At 43.8% G+C, this 15,714-nt stretch overlaps 1 protein-coding gene across 1 annotated transcript in view; it reads right to left on the reverse strand.

The window, feature by feature from the left end:
* Positions 1–4,604: 4,604 nt before the first annotated feature.
* The window catches only part of LOC141069651 (uncharacterized), a 31,429-nt gene continuing 20,319 nt past the window's right edge, over positions 4,605–15,714 (reverse strand). Inside the window, exons 2-4 of the mRNA XM_073559394.1 lie at positions 5,134–5,286; positions 4,948–5,016; positions 4,605–4,863 (exon numbers count right to left, since the gene is read on the reverse strand). Coding sequence (XP_073415495.1) covers positions 4,724–4,863; positions 4,948–5,016; positions 5,134–5,286 — 362 coding nt within the window. The 3' untranslated portion in view covers positions 4,605–4,723. The remainder of the gene's footprint in view (positions 4,864–4,947; positions 5,017–5,133; positions 5,287–15,714) is intronic.

Below are 15,714 nucleotides of genomic sequence, written 5' to 3' on the forward strand. Positions count from 1 at the left end.
TCCTCGGTGACCCATTCATAACAGTCTAGTATATGTTGTCTCTGTATGCTTGATGTTTTAGTTTGTTTTTCCTCTTAGCTCCTGTTTGGAGAAATTAGCTGCTCTGGTGACTTATATACACTATACATAAAGTAGAATATAAGGGGAAAAACTTTTCTAACATCTCAAATTTGGAAATACAGTAACAGGATCGATGAGGACATATTTGTGTGTGTGCTAGAATATGATTCAGCACAAACATACTCCCCCCCTCTTCATAGACTGTGAAGAAATATGTGAAGCATTTAGTGAGCTGTACCCTGAGACAAGCCTGACATTGAAAATTCAGAGTACAGCTATCTAACAACATATTTTACAAACTTTAAACTTATCTGTCCTATTGATTTATGCAAAGATTGTTTTATTTCTAACCTAAATTATACAGTGCATGATTCCCTATTCTTGAAGAATTTCAATATATCTTTTTTTTACAGGACAAAATTTTTAGAGCGAATTTACATAATTACAAAATGTCTAAGAAGCATCTTATGAAGTCAACTGTATTTGAGCATTTCACAGTGACTCAAGATAAACATTTTGTGTGTCAGTGTATAAGGCTACTTTCACACATGCGTTTTTTTGCGCTGCGCTGTTGGCACAGGGCAAACGTGAATAAAAAATGCATCATGCGTTTTTATGCGTTTTCTTGGTTTTTGCAAAAAATGCATTCTTTTTTTTTGCGCTGATGTGCACATGACCATGCGCACGTCAGCGGTCCCATAGACTTTAATGTGTTTTTGGGTGAATTTCATGCGCATGCGTTCTTTTGAGACAGGTCGGACGCACAAAAAATGCAACAGGATGCATTTTGTGCGCCCAGGCGCACACTACAAAAACGCATGCGCGTACAAACGCATGACAATGCGCACCCATGTTAAGTATAGGAAAAAAACGCATGCGCAAAAACGCAGTGCAAAACAACGCAAGTGTGAAAGTAGCCTAAGTGACCCAGATGAAAACACATGCTGTGATGCCAAAATCACTGCATACTCAGGCAGTGATAAAAATGTTCTGTCAAGAGCTAAAAAGACATTTACAATGCTGCCACCTTGAAGTTTACAAAGCTGTGATTGAAAAACATCACAGCAGCATCAAGAAACTAGAGCCCAGAACTTCCGGCCAGGCAAAGGAGGAGGAAAGAGAGTCTCAAACATCAGTTACAAGATATTTTGTAAGTGGCAAAGTTACTGTAACAATGACAGATGTGTTTAAAAGACAGCTCATCGAGCTTGTTGTGAAGGACGGTGTACCATTATCATTATTTGCACGACCAGCTTTTACAGCTCTTAATGGAGAAATGGCCCGCAAACTGTGTTTCTCTGGAAAGAGAAAGTATTAGAAAATTAATGATTGAAGAAGCCCTTAAACAAAAGGAAGATCTTAAAAAGACTCAAGAGACTCTTTGTGTTTCTTAAAATGGATGCCTGCACATATCAGAGTGAACTATTTTGCTATCAACATTTGATATGTTTGTGACAACAAAAAAATTGTTACTAAAGGCACTGTCACACTAAGCGATCGCACCAGCGATCTCGACAACGACACAACCTGGCAGAAATCGTTTGTACATCGCTATATGGTCGCTAGTTAGCTTCCAAACACGAAGATCTCATAAACGACACATCAGCAATCAGCGATCTGTATAACGACCTCGGCAGTCGTTGGGACCTGTCACGCTGCATGTATTGTAAAAGACCCCGACCTCGATAGGCGTGAATGAGCGCTACCTTTTCCACGCCCCTCTGCACAGATTGGTGGTCAGTGTATGGCATGACAGTTTATGGCACAGCTCTCGCTTGGTGATTGGACGACCGCGCAATTAAAGGATGACGTAGTAGCGCTCCCTTCCATTGTTGTAGAGCGCAGTGGTTCATACAAATTTCAAGCAGTGATCCAAATTGCGTCCAGCTAGCTTTCTGCTTTGCAACTCCCGCGATCCATTCTGTGGCGCTGTTGCGTTTGGCCAGGATTTATTCATTCCTTCAGGATCTCTACACTGTATTATAAAGTAGGCACTTATTTTTCTTATTTTATAATTTTTTAGCCATTTAATTTTTTGAACTTTATTTAATATTTTATATGTATATTTCTCTTTATATACAGCAGCTTTGGTAGTTTTCCTGCCACCGCCCTCCGGTATCACATCTTTCGGACATTTTTGTTTCTGCCGCGCCAACCATCACTATTTTTAGCACCTCTGTTAGGCCGCTTTCACACTTCAGGCTTTGGTATCCGGCATGGGGCAGCGAAAAACCGGACTGCCGGATCCGGCCGCATGCGGATCCTTCTTTCTGCCGGATATATTCCTGGCAGAGGTTTCCGGGCATGCGCAGTGCGAAAAACCGATCCGGCGTTGGGAAAAAACGTTGCATGCAACGTTTTTTCCAGACTCCGGACTGGCTATTTTCTCCGGATCTGGAAAAAACCGGACGCACCGCATTGCTTTCCGGCGCAATGCGGCAGCAATGAAGCAGCATGGGGAAAAAGCCGGATCTGGTCATAACAGGCGCCGGATTCGGCAGTCCGGTTTTTCGCCGCACCATGCCGGATACCGAAAGCCTCAAGTGTGAAAGCGGCCTTAACTGTTTTCGGCCATCTATGGATTTTTTGGGGGGCAGCCTTTTTTTTTCTGCTGCGCCTACCACTGCCATTTTTTCCCAGCTGTGTTGTCGGCCATCTCAGTATTTTTTTTGGCAGCTATTTTTGTTTCTGCCACTCCCAGCACCGCCATTTTATGCAGCTGTGTTAACCGACGTTGTCCATCACTGTTTTCTTTTGGGGCAGCCATTTTTGTTCTGCCCCATCCACCATTGCCATTTTTTCCCAGCTGTGTTAACAGTTGTCGGCCATCTCTGGAATTTTTTTGTGCAGCTAATTTTTTTTCTGCCACGCCAACCACCACCATTGTATACAGATGTGTAAACTGTTTTTGTCCATCACAAATTTTTTTGTGGGGCAGCCATTTTAGTTTCATGCCGCGCCCACCTCCACCACTTAATGATCCGGGGAGTGTTTTATAAGTTGTAGGCTATGTACGCATTTTAATTCACCATCCCTTTCAGTTAAACAAATGTTACTTCTATTGTCCCATTCTCACATAATTATTTTTTTATTACAGATGGCTGATAAGCAAGATTTCCTGAGGGACTTCATTGAGATGTACCGCTCGATGCCTTGCTTATGGAGAATAAAGTCGGCTGATTATAGCAACAGGCTGAAAAAGAAGGAGGCTTACCAAAAACTTGTGGAACTTTCAAAAAACCATTACCCCAATGAGCCTGAGGATGAATCAGCTGTCAAAAAAAGAATTCAGGCCCTCCGCACAGTATACCGGAAAGAACTGAACAAAGTCGAGAATTCAACCAAGTCTGGAGCCGGGTCAGAAGATGTATATGTCCCCAAACTTTGGTACTTTGAACTTCTTTCTTTCACAAGGGACCAAGAAGTACCGAGACAAATGGCATCTATGTTGGCACCTGACCCAGTGATCCAGCAGGACTCACCTGTCGTTGATGTAAGTGGTGATGTAAGTAACTTTCATGTACTACACATAGGAATGCACATGCCCATTTGTAATATAAATTATTAATAAGTAAGGAAAATTTAACACAATAGCAAAAGTTATGATAATTAATCAAGCTTTACTTTTGAGGCCTATGTATTTCACTTACCATTGAAGGACAGTTAATAACCATTGATACTATTGCTGTTATCAAATATGCTGCTGTATTTGGCTGTTATAGTGTGAAGCTAAATTTCTTTTGCTTTGTCATGTAACATGTATTTTCTGTTCACACAGGCCACAGAAGAGGCAGTCATCTCACCTCCCTTACTCACGCCCGAACAACACAGCATCGCAACGGTGCAAGAGGAGGAAACAGTTGAGACATCATCCCCATCTGCACCATCCACATCTATGCCGAGGCGACTCCAATTTTCTGAAAAAGGAAGGCCCCCACCACGGATACCCCTGAATTTATCCAATTGGCCAAAAAAATTCTGACTACACCTCAGAACCTGACCAGATTTGCGTACTATGGTAATGAGAAGCTGCCTACACTCGACCCAGTTCAGCCTGTTCATGCTGAAAGGCTTGTGCTTGAAGTTTTGAGTCAAGCAGCAACCGGGAAACTCACAGACACGACAGCTTTCATGGACAGACGTCAATACTCTTGGCCGGACAATCCTGAGTCTCTTGAGCCTACAATGAGGAGGGACCATCAGCAGAACCAAAGCCTTGCTCCCCACCTTTTTATTATACTCCGCTAAGTCATCGTGGTAATGAAAACGACCCATATTACCAACAATTCTAGTTATGCAGATATTGTTGTTACATTTTTTTTTTAGTGTATATATATTTTTTTTTCAAATTGTTTAATTTTTTTTAATAAAAATGTTATATTTCTAATGAATAGTGGTCTGGTTTTCTTGTTTTGTATTTTAACATTTTAGTATGCTACAATAAAAAGATGGCCGTAGACATGAACTCTGACGTCACTCCAACTAACCAATCTTTGTCCCTAAAAATGACACACACAGCCGCGTATATGAACTTCAAATATATAAATATATATTAGTGACATATATTATATATGATTTTTTTTTTTTTCAAAATTACAAAAACTTTCTGTATGGATAGAACTGCACAACCAACAGTTTAACATAAACATAGAAAGAAAAAAAATCACGGACTGCCACCCTGTTGTTGGCCCGCCAGATACCTCTCCAGCATCTGTCCATGCACGTCCATGGCTGCCAGAGTGACAGCCATAGCTGCCCTCATCCGCCGGTGTGCTGCCAGCAGGGCCTGTGCAGTGGGGATGTCTGTTGAAGAAATGAGAAACGTAAACCTGTCAATTATTGACACACTACAAACCAAAGCTCCATGGTTCTTGTTTTTATACTTACGGTATTGTGGTCGCTCGGTTCCGTCTGGTGAGGGGCTAATAGCCCACCCCGAACCAGTGGCACCAACAGCTATGGGACCAAAAAGTAAATATTACACGACAACCCTCCATCCTTTCCAAAGGAAAACATATAAGTACCCATTTTTTTTCTCCATTTAATTATAAATCCTTGCTATAATTGGATTACCAGATGGAGAGGCAGCGCCTATATCACTGAGTGATGCTGGTGATGGGATGGCAACAGGCGAAGGGGTTGGTGGTGTGACACGTTGATCCCCTGGAGATGGTGGGGCTGTTGTTGGTGCTGACCGCGATGGTGGGCTGGATGGTGAGGGTGGCCCTACAGATAGGAAAAACATTCCATTGATATCTGAATGTAAAATGCAGTCTATCATTCTGTAAAAAAATAAACCGGGCCGAACATTTGTCTTTTAAGCGAGTTGTTAAATGGTCAACAGGATTTGCATAACGCAAACATCTATTACATAATAACAACTCTTCTTCTTCCCAATTTGTTATGTTATGTTGTATTCGTTTACAGTTCTGCTGTGACCTACAGCAATCAAACTTTTTTTTTTTTTTATATATTATAATCCAGGAGTAACATTTACATTTTAATTTTACCATAAACTTACAAATAATTTAGGTTGTGCATATTGATGTAAAATCAACACCCCCCCCCCCAAAAAAAAAACCTGTTCACACTTCTTCTAGGTTTCACTTTCATTTTCATTATAACACATTACAATGCCCCAGCAATTTTGCATACAGCAAATGCCCTCATGTTGTGTGTTTAGAAGCTGACACTTGTCAAAAGGTGAAGGTGCTACGTCAGATATGGGGTGGAAAAGTTATCATCCATAGACAACATACAACTTAACAAAAGAAAAAAGAAATCCACATCCTGTCTAAACCACACTCACCTTCTCACCTTAGGTTTTCAGACCGAATGATGGCTATGCGCTCACTCGAGCAGTAACGCAGATCCGCTAACTTCTTCCTGATCTGCGTTGTTGTCCACTCCAAAGTTGAGCAAGAGTCCCTTTTTAATTTTTTTCAAAACACGTTTTTTGTGCAACATGGGACGATCATGTGTTGCACACTCATAGTCCCGTGCATCAAGTTCTCTGATGAGAAATCTTACTTCAGGCTCCCCCCATGGAACAGTACGCTGTGACGCCATGTTTTTCAGCAATGTGTCGTCTAGGACACAGTAACGCCGCCCACCAGAGCGTCATGACGTCATGGCGCTCGGGGACGCAGATGCGTCATAGTTATACAGCGGTCTCTTTGGCGACGCAACAGAACTTGCATGTCTTGGTATTACATGTTTTCTCTAACAACACATTGTTCTGATAAATTGGATGTATCCAAAATGCACCCTGTTGTGAGTTCATTTTCCCCTTCACCATTGAGGTCTGATGAACTCCCTCTTCTGGTGAAGGAAGGTAGTGAGGCTGATTACCAAGCACCTGAGCAGGATGATGATGACTGGGTGACTGGAATTGCTGACTGGATATAAGGCAACAGACGCCCTTCTGCCTTGCTGGTGATTTCTCAGAGGGATTCTAGGAGACCAGTCTGATTCCTGCTCCTCAAAAGCTAAGTTTTCTGCTCTGCTTTTTGCATTTGTGTTTTGGTTTTGTTTTGCCTTGTTTTTCTGGATTTCTGCCATTCCCTGCTGGGGTGAGCTGAATTCCTTTTTGCTCTGTCTTCAGAAAATACCTGAGTACTGATATAGTCTTTTTGAAGCCTAGCGTCTTTAGGGCTTTTTTCCCTATCAGTCTGTTGGCTCTTGTTTTGATAGGGTTTTGGCGGATTGCAGACAGCAGCTTTTCTATCCTGTCCTATTTAGTTAGCTTGGGCCCCATCATTTGCTCAGCCTATCTTTCTATCTGTGTGAGTGTTTTTTCATCTTGCTTCACCGTCATTATATGTTGGGGGCTGCCTATTGCTTTGGGGTCTGCTCTGGGGCAGTTTAGATTTCCCTTTCTGTCTTTAGGCTATTTAGTTCTCCGGCTGTGATCGAGGGGTCTAGGGCACCGTAGGAACCCCCCACGGCTACTGCTAGTTGTTGTTGATAGGTTCAGGGGTCTGCAATCCGATAGCTGCCAACTTCTCTGGTTTTCTGGACTTAGCTAGTATTTCTGTTTTTGCCTCCTACGGTAACTCATTCATAACAGAATCACCAGCCATACCGCAGATCCTAGGGTACTTAATAGCAGGAAAGAATTGTAAAAAAAAAAAAGTGTATATTTTTTCCTCTATATCTCTGAGGCCGTAGGGGGAATTTTTTTTTCTCTCAATGGAGATAAAGCAATTGTCTGATCGTGTGGAGCAGCTCGCTGCGGAAGTGCGGGGAATTTCCGCCTACCTTGCTCATTCACATGCTGCTGAACCAAAGATCCCTACTCCTGATGTGTTTTTTGGGGATCGGTCTAAATTTTTGAATTTCAAAAATAATTGTAAATTATTTTTTGCCTTAAAGCCTAACTCGTCAGGGAGCTCTGCGCAGCGGGTTAAAATTGTCACCTCTTTGCTGCGTGGCGATCCCCAGGATTGGGCGTTTTCTTTGAAACCAGATGATCCTATTCTGACTAGTGTGAACGCATTTTTTCAAGCCTTGGGGTTGTTGTATGACGAACCTAATGCTATTGATCAGGCTGAAAAGACCCTGTTGGCATTGAGCCAGGGTCGAGATTCTGCAGAATTGTACTGTCAAAAATTCCGAAAGTGGGCGGTCCTTACTACCTGGAATGATAATGCCTTGGCAGCTCTCTTTCGGAAGGGTTTGTCAGAAGCCGTAAAAGATACTATGGTGGGATTTTGTGTTCCCTCTGGTCTTGACGATTCTATGTCATTAGCCATTCAGGTTGATCGGCGTTTACGTGAACGCAGGACTGCACGAGAGGTGTTGCCACCTGTTGAACAAGTGTCTGAACCTATGCAATGTGATAGAGTTTTGTCCAGGGAGCAACGTCAGGAGTTCAGAAGGTGTAATAAGCTGTGTTTTTTTTTATGGAGATGCCTCGCATATTATTTCTGTCTGTCCTAAACGAGAGAAACGTTTTGCACACACGTTTTCTGTGGGTGGTGTTCAACCTAAGTTTCTTCTGGCAATTACTCTGATCTGCTCCCTGTCCACATTTTCCGCCAAGCTTTTTGTGGATTCGGGAGCAGCCCTGAACCTAATGGACTTGGATTTTGCTAAACGTTGTGGATTTCCGATGACACCTCTGCGGACGCCTATACCTTTGAGGGGGATTGATGCTACTCCTTTGGCGAAAAATAAACCTCAGTTTTGGACCCAGGTGGTAATGTGGGTCGCCCCAGACCATCAAGAAAATTGCAGATTTTTGGTGTTGCATAATTTGCATGATACCATTGTTCTGGGGTTTCCCTGGTTGCAAATTCATAATCCAGTTTTGGATTGGAAATCTGTGTCTGTGGTGAGTTGGGGTTGTCGGTGTGCCCTTAGTGAGGCTCCGTTTTTTTCCACCTCTCCTCAGTCGCATGATGTTCCTGACTATTTGGCGGACTTTTATGATGTAGTTAGTGAGAATGAGTCTGCGTCTTTGCCTCCTCATAGGAGTTATGACTGTGCAATTGAACTGAGCCCGGGGTGTAAATTTCCCAAGGGTCGGCTCTTCAATTTATCTGTACCCGAGCACGAGGCTATGCGATCCTATATTAAGGAGGCGTTGGAGAAGGGCCATATTAGACCATCCTCTTCACCCTTAGGTGCCGTTTTTTTTTTCGTGGCCAAAAAGGATGGTTCATTAAGGCCTTGTATTGATTATCGTGCCCTCAACAAAATTACTATTAAATATCAGTATCCGTTACCCCTGATTTCAGATCTATTCTCCAGAGTTAAAGGTGCTTGCTGGTTTACCAAGCTTGACCTCAGGGGGCGTATAATCTTATCCGCATTAAGCAGGGGGATGAATGGAAGACGGCGTTTAATACTCCGGAGGGACATTTTGAGTACCTGGTGATGCCTTTTGGGCTCACTAATGCCCCTTCTGTCTTCCAGTGCTTCATGAATGAGATTTTCCGGGACTTTGTGGATAAATTTTTGATTATCTATCTGGATGATTTTTTGATCTTCTCCAAGGATTGGGATTCTCATGTGGAACATGTTCGGACTGTGTTCCGGATCTTGAGGGAGAATTCCCTGTATGTCAAAGGATCGAAATGCCTTTTTGGGGTACAGAGGATTTCATTTTTGGGATTTATTTGGTCTCCGTCAACTATTGAAATGGACCCGGCCAAGATATAGGCCATTTATAATTGGGTTCAGCCCACTTCTTTGAAGGCCCTCCAGAAGTTTTTGGGTTTTGCTAATTTTTATCGGAGATTTATAGCAAAATTTTCTAGTATTGCCAAGCCATTGACTGATCTGACTAAGAAGGGTGCTGATGTGTTGAATTGGTCTCCGGAGGCTGTTTCTTCCTTTCAGGAGCTGAAGCGAAGATTCACTTCTGCCCCGGTTTTGCGGCAACCTGATGTCTCACTCCCGTTCCAGGTAGAGGTAGACGCTTCTGAGATTGGTGCAGGAGCTGTTTGGTTCCAAAAGGATCCTGTAACATCTAAAATGAATCCCTGTGCTTTCTTTTCCTGAAAGTTCTCTCCATCTGAACGTAACTATGATGTGGGGAATCGGGAACTGTTAGCCATGAAATGGGCATTTGAGGAGTGGAGACATTGGTTGGAGGGAGCTAAACATCAAGTCGTGGTCCTCACTGACCACAAGAATTTGATTTACATGGAGTCGGCCAAACGCTTGAACCCTAGACAGGCTAGGTGGGCCTTGTTTTTTACATGTTTTGATTTTGTGGTCTCTTTTCTTCCTGGCACTAAGAATGTCAAGGCAGACGCCCTCTCTAGGAGCTTCTTTGCTGATTCTCCTGTGATGACCAAGCCTGCTACCATCTTAGGCGAAGGGGTAGTTCTTTCTGCCATCTCGCCCAATTTGAGACGTGCTCTGGAAGAGTTCCAGGAGGACAAACCTGAGCGTTGTCCCAGTGGAAAGTTGTATGTTCCTGACCAGTGGAAGAAGAGAGTGATGTCTGAAGTTCATTGCTCTGCATTGGCTGGTCATCCAGGTATTTTTGGTACTAGAGATCTGGTGAGTCGGTCTTTTTGGTGGCCTGCCTTGTCTCGTGATGTCAGGAATTTTGTGCAGTCCTGTGGGACTTGCTCCCGGTCTAAACCTTGTTCTCGCTCTAGTGGGTTGTTGATGCCTTTGCCGGTCCCCAGGAGGCCATGGACCCATATTTCAATGGATTTCATCTCTGATATGCCTGTCTCTCAGAGAATGACTGTTATTTGGGTGATTTGTGATAGGTTCTCTAAGATGGTTCATCTTGTACCACTCCCTAAGTTGCCATCTTCCTCTGAGTTGGTGCCCCTGTTTTTGCAACAGGTGGTTCGCTTGCACGGGATTCCTGAGAACATTGTATCTGACAGAGGAGTTCAGTTTGTGTCTAGATTTTGGAGGACTTTCTGTTCCAAGCTGGGAATTCAGTTGTCCTTCTCCTCTGCTTTTCACCCTCAGACCAATGGGCAGACGGAGAGAACAAACCAGACCTTGGAGTCGTATTTGAGATGTTTTATTTCCGCTGATCAGGATGATTGGGTTTCATTTTTGCCCTTGGCCGAATTTGCTTTAAATAATAGAGCTAGTTCTGCCACTTTGATGTCACTTTTTTTTGTAACTTTGGGTTTCATCCTCGATTTTCTTCAGGGCAGGTGGAGCCTTCTGCCTGCCCAGGCGTTGACACTGTGGTGGAGAGAATGCACCAGATCTGGGACCAAGTGGTGGATAAGTTATCTCTCTCCCAGGAAAAGGCCCAGCGGTTTTCCAACCAACATAGGACCATTGGTCCCCAGTTTAAGGTTGGTGATATGGTTTGGTTATCATTTAAAATCCATAATGTGTTTCATAAGTCCTTGTTGAAGAGGTTTGTTGAACCAGTTGTTCCTGGGGTGACACCTCCGGACCCTGTATTGGTTGAAGGTAACATGGAATATGAGGTAGAGAAGATACTGGATTCCCGTCTGGCTAGACGGAGACTCCAGTATTTGGTTAAGTGGAAGGGTTATGGTCAGGAGGATAATTCCTGGGTCTCTGCCTCTGATATTCATGCCAAAAGATTGGTGCGTGCCTTTCATCGGGCTCACCCTGATGGCCCTGGTGGCGTGGATGAGGGTTCGGTGACCCCTCAAGGGGAAGGTACTGTTGTGAGTTCATTTTCCCCTTCACCATTGAGGTCTGATGAACTCCCTCTTCTGGTGAAGGAAGGTAGTGAGGCTGATTACCAAGCACCTGAGCAGGATGATGATGACTGGGTGACTGGAATTGCTGACTGGATATAAGGCAGCCGACGCCCTTCTGCCTTGCTGGTGATTTCTCAGAGGGATTCTAAGAGACCAGTCTGATTCCTGCTCCTCAAAAGCTAAGTTTTCTGCTCTGCTTTTTGCATTTGTGTTTTGGTTTTGTTTTGCCTTGTTTTTCTGGATTTCTGCCATTCCCTGCTGGGGTGAGCTGAATTCCTTTTTGCTCTGTCTTCAGAAAATACCTGAGTACTGATGTAGTCTTTTTGAAGCCTAGCGTCTTCAGGGCTTTTTTCCCTATCAGTCTGTTGGCTCTTGTTTTGATAGGGTTTTGGCGGATTGCAGACAGCAGCTTTTCTATCCTGTCCTATTTAGTTAGCTTGGGCCCCATCATTTGCTCAGCCTATCTTTCTATCTGTGTGTTTTTTCATCTTGCTTCACCGTCATTATATGTTGGGGGCTGCCAATTGCTTTGGGGTCTGCTCTGGGGCAGTTTAGATTTCCCTTTCTGTCTTTAGGCTATTTAGTTCTCCGGCTGTGATCGAGGGGTCTAGGGCACCGTAGGAACCCCCCACGGCTACTGCTAGTTGTTGTTGATAGGTTCAGGGGTCTGCAATCCGATAGCTGCCAACTTCTCTGGTTTTCTGGACTTAGCTAGTATTTCTGTTTTTGCCTCCTACGGTGACTTTCATAACAACACCCCTTACCTCATCACACCACCTACTATGCCTTCTTCCCATTACTCCCCCCTCCCCATCACACCCCTCATTTTTCCTTATCCACATTACTCCGCTCTCCCCATCACGCCAATTACTTTGCCTTCTCCCCATTCCTCACCTCTTCCCTATCACACCCCTCATTTTTCCTTATCCACATTACTCCCCTCTCCCCATCATGCCAATTACTTCTCCCCATTCCTCACCTCTTCCCTATCACACCCCCTCATTTTTCCTTATCCACATTACTCTCCTCTCCCCATCACGCCAATTACTTTGCCTTCACCCCATTCCAACCCCTTCCCTATCACACCTCATTTTTCCTTATTCACATTACTCCCCTCTCACACCCATCATTAGCCCTCACACCATGCCCTTCTCTCATATTGTAAAATTAATAGAAATAACACAATGGCATTTTTAAACGAATTTTATTTTTTTTATTAACAACATTTATAAATAAAGATAAAACAAAAAAATGTTTCAATTACGACTATATCTGATGCTGCCAAGTCACAGCACCGGTCCCGTTGAAGTATTGACAGTAATTGTCTCGGCAGGCCTTCGCATCGTCCTTGGTCTTGCCATGATTCACAGGTTGCAGTCCTGCAATAGCGGGATCATTGTCACGCCATTCTCCGAGCACCACGTCACCATTGCTGTCCGAGTCCATGAAGCCTGGCGGACTGTAAGCTACAGCATCGCGCTGCCGAAGGAAATTGTGCAGTACGCAACAGGCCAACACCACAGAGTCTATAGATTCCAGCTTCATGTTGATTGGAGTGTGGAAAACCCTGAAGCGGTTAGCCATAATGCCGAAGGCATTCTCGACAACGCGTCATGCCCTTGTCAGTCTGTAATTAAAAATACGCCTTTCCTTGGTCAAAGTCTTTTGTGGGTACGGCTTCACAAGATGCGCATGAAGGGGAAAGGCTTCATCACCCACAAATACAAAGTTAAGGTTGGCGGTGGTGTCCATATTGGTTGGCAAATGCAGTTCATTGTTATTCAAGCGTTCCCCAAAAATAGTGTGCTCCAAAACGCCTCCGTCCGAAACCCTCCCGTTCATGCCAACGTCTACGTTTATAAATTCATAATTGGCATTAACAAGGGCCATGAGGATCACTCTGAAGTAGCCCTTGTAGTTATAGAAGAAGGATCCGCTGTTGGCTGGTTGCGTGATCCGCACATGTTTGCCATCCAAGGCACCACCACAGTTTGGGAACTGCCAAATACGTTCAAAATCTGTGGTTATTTTATGCCATTCCACCACGTTTTTTGGAAAAGGTATGTAGCTGCGCAAACTGCGAACGATGGCGTTGCAGGTCTCTGGAATTAAAACGCTGAGGAGTGATCGGGAAACAGCAGCAGAAAATTGCAAGTCTGTCATTGAACGTCCGGTTGCCAGAAACCGCAGCGTGACTGCCAAACGTTCCTCTGCTGAAACAGCTGCACGCATCCGTGTATCATGCCGTTCAATGAGTGGCCTCACACATTCCAGTAGGAGTTTGAATGAATCCTCTGACATCCGTAGATAATTTCGGAAATCCTGCGGATTCTTCTCCTGCAACTCCCTCACAAGATGCATGTGTGTGAATTTGGACCTCTGCTCCAGCCATTCTCTGGTCCACATGCAACGCTTTCGTTTGGAGCACCTCTGTTCCACCCGTGCCTCTTCTTGTCGATCTCCCTCCTTCAGTAAATCTGCTGCCACAATCACACGCTCTGCGGTGGTCATGTACATTATGTGCAACCTGCCCAGTAAAGAAAAGTAAATTAATAAAGTTCATAAACAAAAAATATTGTTTTTTCTTTACATCGCATTTGTTAATATTGGAAAAACAGAGAGCGTACAAAAGCCTAAAATGGCGGGGGGGGGGGGGGGGATGCGCGGCTTTGAAATGATTGCAAGGTTATCCATAGTTATGGAGGATGTAAATTTAACTAAAAAATTTACTCAAAAACATCAAAGATCTTACAATTGCAGTGTTTTTTTTGCAGGCAAAAGAAAAAAAAGCCCCACAACACATCTATATATTTATTGGAGGTAAACAGCCAAAAATACAAACTGTGTTGCTAAAACAACTGGAACGCATTACAAAACAACAGAAACAATATGTACCTTGCTAGGGAAATCCAAAAATGAGAAAGATGAAGCGCTGTAGCGACTGACAGGATCGCAAAACCACCCACACACGATAGTAATCTTCGCAACAACGCACAAAGGACTAGCACCAGAACATTGAAGTTTTATCCACAAAGCGCTCAGGAGCAATGGATGGGGGCGCAGTTTTACGTTCCCATTTATTGCTGAGGTGATGTTGTGGCCGCCAGTCGGAGCTGAGGGGCGTAACTAAAGAATACGTAGTGCCGCTGACATATGAGTCGCCAACGAGGTCGCTCGTCGTTGTCAAACTCAGCGATTCTGGCTCACTAGCGGGACGCCAACGATCAAAATACGGTCCAGAACATTCATGCACGATCAGCGACATCGCAGCACGGGCCACATCACTGCTATATGTCACACACAGCGACATCGTTGACGATGTCGCTGCTGCGTCATAATATCGGTGTCGCTTAAGCGATATCGCTAGCGATCTCGCCTAGTGTGACATAGCCTTAAGACACTGGTAGTAACAGATACTAAAGCTCATCACAGTAGCCAGTTTCTCTAGACCTTAGTGTAAAAAAGATCTGCAAGATTATGAACTCACAAAACAACAGGGGTTCTTGCTATTGTAACTGATAATGCTTCAAACATGTATGTACAATTAAACTTATGAATGAGAATAATGAAGGTGAACAGCAGCTAGAAGAACATTTCACATTCAGTATGTTGGAGATGGAAGGTCACAGTCCAGTTCCCATAACGGAGGAACAAACAGATATTACTACAGAAAAACAGCAATTAGATGACCTTGTTGAAGCTGCTTCACACCTCTTTCCTATTCATCACATGCGCTGTGCTGTGCACATGCTGCAGCTGGCAATAAGAGATAGTCTGCAAAAGGGACATGCTGGAACTCTGATTAGCAAAGTGAGGAAATTGGCTATTGCTGCCAGAACCCCTAAAATTGATTCCATCTTGAAGAGACGTAATGGAAAAGGGGCAATTGTGGTTCAAGCCACTCGATGGGACAGCACCTATTTAATGATTAAGCGATTGTTTGAGCTGAAACCCTTTCTTGTAGATATGGCCAACCCTCAGATAACACTACATCAATGGACACAGGTGGCTGAATTGAAGGAATTGCTTCATCACCCATTTACAATGACTAAAAAGTAACAAGCTGAGGATTTAACTCCTGGCATTTTTATAAAGGAGTGGAAGAACTTGTTGTTTTGCCTATCCCAAAGAAGAGGTTTAATCGCAGATAGCATTGCTGCTTCAATGAAACTGAGAGAGACACTGCTATTAGAAAATAAAATTCTTCTGACAGCTGTTTATGTGGACCCGAGTCATCATATACTGCTTGATGATTAACAGCGTACTAAAGGAAAAGAAGCTCTGATTGAGGTAGCAGTTAGGATCAGTAGGCTAAAGGATGGCCAAGAGCAAGAGGACTCGGGTCCTGCCAGTGCTGCTGCTGCTGTTTCTTCATCCTCATCAGAAGAGGAGTTTGATTTCGAAAAGCATTTGGACGATATGGAGCAGGCAAAGCGTTGCCGCAGGGAAAAAAAATTACATTCCCATAGAAAACAGATTGAGAGCAAGT

The sequence above is a fragment of the Dendrobates tinctorius genome, unplaced genomic scaffold (assembly GCF_039654945.1).
Source record: "Dendrobates tinctorius isolate UK_male_01 unplaced genomic scaffold, ASM3965494v1 ptg000270l, whole genome shotgun sequence".
In the NCBI taxonomy this organism is placed as follows: Eukaryota; Metazoa; Chordata; class Amphibia; order Anura; family Dendrobatidae; genus Dendrobates; species Dendrobates tinctorius.